Source organism: Meleagris gallopavo, chromosome 4 (assembly GCF_905368555.1).
Source record: "Meleagris gallopavo chromosome 4, MGAL_WU_HG_1.1, whole genome shotgun sequence".
Taxonomy (NCBI): Eukaryota; Metazoa; Chordata; class Aves; order Galliformes; family Phasianidae; genus Meleagris; species Meleagris gallopavo.
The window spans coordinates 64,621,876-64,630,842 of record NC_139407.1 but is presented as its reverse complement, the minus strand read 5'-3'; the positions used below and the strand labels follow the sequence as shown (position 1 = coordinate 64,630,842).

The 8,967-nt window shown below is 33.7% G+C and overlaps 1 protein-coding gene across 2 annotated transcripts; it reads right to left on the bottom strand.

The window, feature by feature from the left end:
* Positions 1-52: 52 nt before the first annotated feature.
* On the bottom strand, positions 53-8,879 carry LOC100547473 (transmembrane emp24 domain-containing protein 11-like). Of its 2 annotated transcripts, XM_003206011.5 has the most exons (5): positions 5,171-8,879; positions 4,195-4,295; positions 3,327-3,452; positions 2,493-2,639; positions 53-1,589 (listed from the first exon to the last, which is right to left on the bottom strand). In XM_003206011.5, exons 1-5 carry the CDS (start codon positions 5,298-5,300, stop codon positions 1,440-1,442), a joined length of 654 nt encoding a protein of 217 aa, XP_003206059.1. In that variant the 5' UTR covers positions 5,301-8,879; the 3' UTR covers positions 53-1,439. The 2 variants fall into 2 exon arrangements, with proteins under 2 accessions (XP_003206059.1, XP_010708921.1); XM_010710619.4 differs by lacking the exon at positions 3,327-3,452.
* Positions 8,880-8,967: the final 88 nt, after the last annotated feature.

Below are 8,967 nucleotides of genomic sequence, written 5' to 3'. Positions count from 1 at the left end.
AGTTCCCGAGGTATTGGAAATTTTAAATATAGGACGCATCTCAGAGAGTAGCTTTATAAGATTTTATAAAGACTTTATTATAAGATTTTATTTTAATTGATTTTGTCTGTAGAGCACTGTTTTTTATCTCTACTTTGTAACGATGGAGATTCTCGCATACATTTTCATACTGCGAAAGTAAACCTACTTAAAGGACAAGGTCATTCCTTGGTAATGAAAACAAAAGGTGAGAAGGAACATAGGTAAAAGAAAGAAGGCATTGCCTTTAGAATTTCTCAAGAGGTATTTCAGCTTGCAACTTTTAGACTAGAAAAGCAAAAAAAAGAGCAGGAAGACAAAATAGAGCACTCTTCTCTCAGAGTGCTCTTCAGAAAGCCTTCTTTACATGTTAAACAGGTGGGGAACTAGATCATGCCATCTCCTCCTGTTCTTACACTAATGCTGCTTTGTCAAGCTAATTATTTGAATTTTAAACCACAGCTTTTGACTCACGATTGCATGATACTGTAGTTACTCAGGTGGTTGTACAGAAACTAATCTAAATCGAGGCATACAGATGTATTCAACCAAGCTGCAGTAAGTGAAATGGTAATACTGCTAAGTTCATTAGACAGTCATGTTACAGATATTGAATAATTAAAATTAAACAATCATCAATACAGCATCAGAATGCAGAATTTAGCGTAAGAATACCTTAAAAGAAAATATATAGGCAAAATTTCAGTGTTTGCCAAGAAACCTATAACTTAGTCTATGTTGTCACTCTTCATAAAGGCTAAACATAAACTGTGGGAAAGGTCAGATCTCAACTCTGTAGCCTAATGTATAGGGCTTATTTAGGAGCAAAAATGAAGAGCAATTCCAAACAGTTTGTATGGATCTCCCTCTTCCATGCTAATTGATCACAATAGGTCCCACTGTCATGTAAATCTTTCAATACTTTAAAGAAAAATAATTACAATTACACCTGAGGAAAAGTTGGTATTGTGTTCAGTTCAAGATGCTCTCACCACAAGAAATATAATCGTTTGTCTTCCTACTAAGTCAGTCAGAGCTGAAACACTGATCTGTTCAAGACAGTAAAGAACAATATTACTAAACAAGTAGAGAATTTTAAAGTATTTGGAAACATCTTATTTAGATTTCTCTTTTAAATTTAACAATCCTGAATTGAGCTTGAACACTGCCTTAGACATTTAGTCTTTCTTTTAGATTTAGCTTCACATCTGTAGAGGAAAAGAAATTGATAGAAGGTGAGATTCAAGGATTAAAACTTAAGGCCAGATACATATAAATGGAGAAAAGAGAGTTAGAGTAAGAACTCTAGTAGAAGATGAGCCAAGCTTGAGAGTTTTATACGGTGTATTTTCTCAAAGATAACAGGGTTTCTTTGGATTTTAGGCATTAGATAGCAAGGAAATTTTGAATCTTTGTAAGACTTAAACAAGCTTCTTAGCTATAAAGAAATCTCTGAGAGATTTGATCTGCCAGATTCCGATAGAGACAAGGATTAATGTTTGTACAACAGCCCACCACAATATATTTCTGTTGGTTTGTTCACTTGTCTTCCGAAATTTTTCTTCACGTTCCTGAAGAAAAAAAGAAAAAAACATAATTATTACATACCAACCTCTGCATGTTACATACTACTATCCTATTAACTAGACATGCACCCCTCTTCTGCATAGTAGTAAGCATGTTTGGTTGGTTGGTTGGTTGGTTGTTTTTATAGATAAAAATGAACATTTCTTCTTATTTATATGTTGTTATATGTACAAATAAAAGCTAAGAAGCAAACGCACTTCTGTTCTGAAGCAGAAAGGCAATGTTTCCCTTGTTGCTAAAATACATTATTGTTATTTTGATACATTGATATATACTTATATCCCATAAATACATGCTTAAGACATTAGGTTTGCAGTCACTCCACACTGCAGTCAAGAAACTATTTGCAGCCGAATTTACTTTGTTAGGGAACTAGTTGATAAATTGTAAACACAATCTGATTGCCCGCATACATGTAGAAAAGTGAAGATAATGGGTGCAGTCTTGTTTGAAGGAGAGCCTTATCTGTAATGGAATGAGGATATATAAATCACATTCAGTCATTTCCTTAGCCATTGCAGTAAAGTTTACACACAAAGACCAGCATGGAAACAACATCTGGCAACACCATCCGCAATGGTACCTGCCACCTGCTCCACTGCTGTTATTGGCTCTGGCCAAGAAAACTATGTTTGGAAATTCCTTCTTTAAAACAACACCTGCTGTTATAACCATGAATTCATAGTGATTAATTACTTTTATACTGTTCTCCTTTACAGTTTAGAAATATTTTGTAAAGTAATGTGGGATGTTTGGGTTAAATTTGGGGTTTTTTTATGGCTTGGCAAAACATAATACTGCAATTAAATAATAAACCTCTCATTACTTAATAATTAATAAACCATTACATAATATTCTTTAATATTTATATTCAGGAACATACATACTCTTTCATAGTTTTGCTCTTTGGATATGTGATGAATTTGCTCAAGGAGATGTTCTATTCGAACATTAACTTTATTCACTTTGTCTTTGGCTTGAATAACAGCTTCATCCAGGAAATGTTCTCCAACTCTAATGTCCAAATGGATACGCTGAGAACAAAAAAACAATATTCTCATTACCGTGTCTTCTTGATTTCATAATTCCTTAAAAACAGCAGACAATTTCCTGTTACGCTCATTACAGAAAAATAGTTCTAAATGCTTATGGAAATCCTTCCTAAAGTAAGAATCAGATGGAATATGTAAAGTGTTTCTTAATTTCGTTTTAAAATTAACTATGCAAATTTTAAATCTTCCTTAATTATTTAGGACACTGTTTTATACTAGTACTGCTTTAACCATTATGAAAATATTTTCTATTCTCTGCTCAAATTAGTTTTTAAATGTTTTCTGAAATAATTCAATTTAAGATAGTGAAGCCATGCAATAGCATTAAGATAAGTAGTTTTGTGACAGTGTTTGTGTTAGTCAATCTCACATATTGATCTTTCTGAATCCAAACTGTTGTTGTTATTGACCAGAATCCTTCCAAATTCAAAGCACTTTGTAAACATTAAATCAATCTATAGTTATTAATTTTACTTCTTTATTCTTGAATTAGGTATCAGAATTGTCTTTTCATCATTTCATATTCATAATTATAAATATTTTATCTTTAATCGTGAGGAAATGTTGAATTTTCTACTAGAAATTAAACTTCTCATCCATTTTATAAGCCCTGAAGTTTGTATACAATCAACAGTATTACAACGAAGAATATTTAGGAAGTACACCTACCAGTTTACTTCCTGCAAATGCCACAAGTCTTGTGGAGTTTGATTGTAAACAGATAACATGCTCCCCAGATAGATAGGATGTAAATGAAAATGTTGCTGTTGGCCCATAAAGTTTTGACAAAATTACCTGTAATTTAGATACAATATATGTTGGATATGTATAATATAGATATTAATAAAATAATAAAAAGGAGCATTCTGAAATGAATGTAAAAATCACTCAATGAAAAATTACTCCTGAAAACATTGAATTTATCTGAGAGAATAATAAAGAATTTAATCTCATAGTAAACATTGAAATGCTATGAATGTCTGTAAGGTACAAAACCTAATGGTCTCTGAAGCATTTCAAGTTTGAAAACTAAGAAACTAAGACTTTGTTTAGGCATCGAGTTATTTGCCCTTTGGTGAAAAAGCTCAGGAGCTCATGGCAACACAAGCAGTTGCTATGCATGATGGATTTGTACAGCCTAGTAATCTAGTCTTTTATAGTTTGTTTTATTATTAGCCTTCCTGTCTGCTGCTCAAATACCATTTTGCTTCATTAGTGAATTTCCATTATTTTATAATCTGGCCTGTTTTCTCAGTTGTAGCTTACTAGTCTTTATGACATAGTTTTGCAGTTCTGGTACACATGCAAAAATTGTCCAAAAAACTACGAAGGATTCCGTATGTTTTTTCAAATATGCCATTTCTGTTTATTCTGATAACAATCATGAGGTGCTTACACATTTCAACATCAAAATACGGAGCTGGCTGATGGATTATGGATTTACTTTTTCCCCAAAACATCCGTATTTTTTGATAGTTTTGCCAGTATCAGAAGTCAACACATGAATCACACAGAAACATTCATAAAGAATATTTACCTCAGCAGTAGGAGTTGTAACAGTCACAAACATTCCTAAGCCAGGAGCAGAGTCAAGAAAGTCTTGTTTATGCATATCCCACTTCTGTACTTTGTAATTCCCTGAATAAAAACACAGATAAAAATCTGTTAAATAAAACATAGCTTAATATTAAACATCCTTATTGCTTTTTTCAGCAACAATATAAAGACAAATGATTAGCAATAAAATAATACATGTATTTCATGTACTTACAAATGAAACTGCTCAGGAGGCATTTTATAGCAGCGTGAAGTGCAATGAATTTTTACTACACTAGGAAATCTTAGAATACTAGAAAAAAGATTGATTAACAAGTGATACTTTTTTATTATTTCTAATGCTCTGGCAAGATCAGCATCCAGAGGACATGCTGAGACCACCAGAAGAGAAAGTATACTGTATTCAAATCACATTTTTTAAATTGTCTTTCATATTTATCACATTATTTGCAAAACCATTATATATTTATTTTGACTATCACCTTTCAATCTTACACTTCACGTGCTGTACATGCATTTAATATATTTGTGATATCCCAGATTGAATAGAACTTCAGTACATCTTGAATTGTTTTTTTCCAAAACACTGTTAATTAAAAAATTCTGATATGAATGGATCATAACATAATTTGAAGACTTTTTTCTATGTTGGGTCACTTAAGCTCTCTGGAAAACTTGCTTTATGTAATCTATACTCCAAATATGTGAGGACATGGTGGCTTGTCACTGTTGTAGGGACTTGTAGTGGGCCCTCTTTCTTGTCACTGTAGTTTTACCATATTCATCAGTCACATGTTTTTCTGTTAAATTCCAAACTAATTTTCATAGAACCATAGAATCACAAGGTTGGAAAAGACCTATTAGATCATCTAGTCCAACCGTTCTCATTACCACTGCTACCACAGATTTTATTATTGTATAGGTTAGATCATCATATAGCAAAGACAGGTACCTACCAGTTACCAGCGTGTCACTGGGAACATCTTCAATTACACATTTCTCTTCTCTTTCTCCACTATGAAAATACAAAGCAAGTGAAAAAGAAATGCAAAGGCTCATAAGAAATCCGATTAATTGGCTTTTCATTATTTTTATGTATCCCAGTTGTACTGCTTTTGAAGATAACTACAGAAGTATGTAGTCCTGTGGTTTTTCCTCATTTGCTGCTTATCAGTGTGTGTGTTTGAAAGAGAGAAAAAACTATGAGAAAATGCAGCTGGTGGTTACACATTTATAAATAACCACAGCGTGTTCTGTAGAATGAGATAACAAGAAAGCTTGTAAAATCTTTATTATTTCCCAGCAACTAGATTAAAATTTTATTTTATACACATACAGTAGTATGAAACTTGGAAGCATCTCTCAAGTACTTGAGACTGGTTCTCTATTAGCAATCGCACTGGCTATCTCTTTCCATAAAATGCTCAATGTAACTTATATATCTGATTCCTCTCCAGTGATAATGTGCTATAAAATTTCACTTCTCTGTTATTTAGAAATCTTGTAATTTGCAACCTAAATCATCATCATTGCAATATCTGTACATAAGTCATAGGGACTACATTAAAAGGCTGAAAGAAATAGGAAGTAAAGAACCTGAACAAAAAATGAATTTGAAACAATAATGGTTATGGTATAACAGAAAAAAAAGTATTGAATTAGCACTTTATCTAAATAAGATTATTTACTTAACTGTTTTTTCTTTGATACTGCGTAATAAATTCTCTGAAGAAAGTTGTATTGTAAATCAAATAGTTATTGAGATTTTTATTATTATCCTTTGTACCATTACAAACTAAACAATCTATATGGCTGATGACAAACTCAGTTACTACTCAAAATGAGGGAATATGCGGGCGTTTTACAGCACAAAGTACCCACCTTTGGGGTAATTTCCAGTTGGGAGGACCCAATTTTGAATTCAGTTTCCCATTCAGAAGATCCCTGTGCTCCTGATGCACTACTGATATACAAATCACATCTCATAGCCATCAGATCCTGAAGAGCCTCAAGAGTGAAGTTAGGACTTCATTACTACTTTAGCATTTATCCATCAGAATAAATTTCTGATGGAAATTCTGTTTTGATGGGATCAGAACAAATAAGAACAGATTGTTTAGAATCTGATTGCATAACGGGACTCTCCAGAACAGGGCGTTCTTGACTGACATGCACCTGCATAAATTCTCATGCCTTTCTGCACCTGCTAGAAGAACACGTTCGGCTTCAGATTGTGAATTACTTAAGCAAGAGCCCTTTTAGCTTTTTATTGACTTGAGATCTCTAAAAAAAAAAAAAAATGTTCCAGTGAGAACAAAAGCAAGGCGTACAAGGGGACATCATTTGGTCCTTTATCCAAACACATTTAGGATAGACACTTCCATACATAGGCTAGCGTATGCTACCATAGTAGGGCTGCTGGACTTCAATCAAACAAGGATAAATCAGTCTCCAGGCAACCAGCTGTGCAGTATATGAAGAGCTTTTTATTTCAGTCATTTAGAGTACCTGTAAATTATCATGGACAAAATTTCTTTCACACATCATATCCCATTAAACAGGATTCAGCTGATTTCAAGAGTGAAATTTTCTGAGTGCATTAGATATTGTCATGGAATAGTCTGAGTTATTTTATAGGTTGGATCAGATTTAATGTTCCCATAGCACTTCAATTAATTACCTGATATTGGCAGTATCCAGCACTGATATTTTTCAATATTAGCAAATGTCATATCTTTTGTTCATACCCATTTTATTATGCTGGGGACAGTCCTCATAGTGATGAGAAAGGCTGGCCTACACCTTCCCTCCTGTTCTAGAAGTTAGGAACTCACTAGTATCTGTGATTGTGCTTCGCTTCTGCAGCGTGGCTAGAACACTGGAGCTGTTCTGCAGTGAAGCCAAGACCACGCATCCCTATAATGATATTTAACAAAGGACACACACACTCCCCAGGAGCCATCCCAGTCCTTTTGGACTATCTGGAAGAACTAAATGTACAGTCCACCTAAGGCTTACATAGCCAGCATTTACACTACAGTATGTGAGAGATCTTTTCAGTTCAGTTCACCAATCACATCGGTCCCTCATGTATCCTCACTTATCACAAATATACTTTTTCCTAGTCAGTAAGCACCAAGGCTCTGGATGTCTGCAGAAAAGCAACATCCCACAAATAATAATAATAATAATAATAATAATAATAAATAAAATAAAATGTAGACTGCTTCAGATGGCATTGCTACTCATCAGAAAACAGAAAGATCAAATGTCCTTGAATTCCCTATGGTAGTGGACAAGCTTTACTCAGTCATGAGATACCCTATTGCACTATGGGTACTGAATTTGGTGTCCATGTGTTTTGTAGAACCACTGTTTAAGTCAGGGTGACTTTTTTGCTGCTACACTTACCTTTAACCATATCTTCTGTTGCTGCAAGAACGTCTGCTCAGACAGCGAACATGATTTTTCCTACATAACATTATTGCTTTAAAAAACTATATTTTGAAATCCATTTTAAGTTTATTCCCTAAGTGTTTTCTGAGATTAGTTTAACCCAGAAATTAATTTACCTATTTCCTCCCCTAAATCTTATGTGTTTAGGGCCATGTTATCTTGGCTGCCAGCCATCAGTAACACTGCACATAAGGGAAAAGTAAGGAAGAGATTCTCTGTGTTTCTTTGCTGTCTCAGAACTGTAAAGATAAATCTAAAGCTGTGCTCAAAGTACAAGTAACGAAGCAATCCCACACATATCCCTCTAATCAGTTTAATAAACATACATCATGAGAAATGCGTTCTATCATAAGAATAGTCTTCAGTAGAACTCACTGTGTCCAGTCTTGTCAAGAAATGTCCTTGTTCCCAGTATTTCTGACACTGAAATGTGTTGTCTTATTGTATATTTACTTCCTTTTCTATTCTATCTTCTCCCAAAAAAACTTTTGGCATCAGGAATTTGAGTAAATGCTGGGACTGCTCCAGTATTGCATCATATCCTATAAGGCTGAAATCCTCTATTCACACAGACAACTACAGATTGCAGATATTTTCTGCCTGTCTTATGTATGTTTTTCTGGAAATGCAAAGAACCAAAACTCCAGTGTTTAGAGAACTTCTAGAAAAATACTACTAATACCTTGCACTTCAGCAAAACCTTATGGGAGTTTAGTCTAAAAGCAGTTGATGTGTCAATTTGAATTTAGTTTCTGTCCTCAGAGCATATTTAAGTATATGCTTCTGTATTCTTAGATGGAGATAATTGTTTAACTATGCACTAAATAATGTAGAAACTGCTATTTTTAGCTCTAACAACTGTGCATTCATCAGGATTTCAGGACCAACTTAGATTAGCCTGATAATGTTTCAAATTCCCTTGGGAATTTGCAAGATTTATTTCCCTTTACATGTTTCTGCTCCACAGAGAATATAGGATGCTCTTGTAGTTGAAAATTCCAAAATGAACCTATGCAACCCACTGTCTCCTGTTCAGTACTTTAGCTTTAGTGTGTTTGTAGAATTGCAATGTGCTGTAAAAGTTTTGTGAGTTGACTGTAAATATCTTCTATTGAACAGTCTAATTTCAAAATTCGTTTCTTAGATAGTTGTCACAATTCTTTATGGGATACAGATCATCTTGATTTTATAATAAACATTTATATGAGCATTAAAGCTTGCCATCTGGAGTGTTTTCTGACATACCGTGTTTTGTTAGATATGTGTATACCTCTGTCTTAGATAGTATTAGAATCTC

What these genes read in the sequence shown, in the direction of transcription:
- LOC100547473 (XM_003206011.5), bottom strand. Translation starts at nt 5,300, where the DNA reads ATGAAAAGCCAATTAATCGGATTTCTTATGAGCCTTTGCATTTCTTTT. An exon ending in CAGTGACACGCTGGTAACTG is followed by an intron (nt 4,296 to 5,170) that starts GTAGGTACCTGT and finishes GTTTTTATTCAG; the next exon opens with GGAATTACAAAGTACAGAAG. An exon ending in AAGAGCAAAACTATGAAAGA is followed by an intron (nt 1,590 to 2,492) that starts GTATGTATGTTC and finishes TTTTTTCTTCAG; the next exon opens with GAACGTGAAGAAAAATTTCG.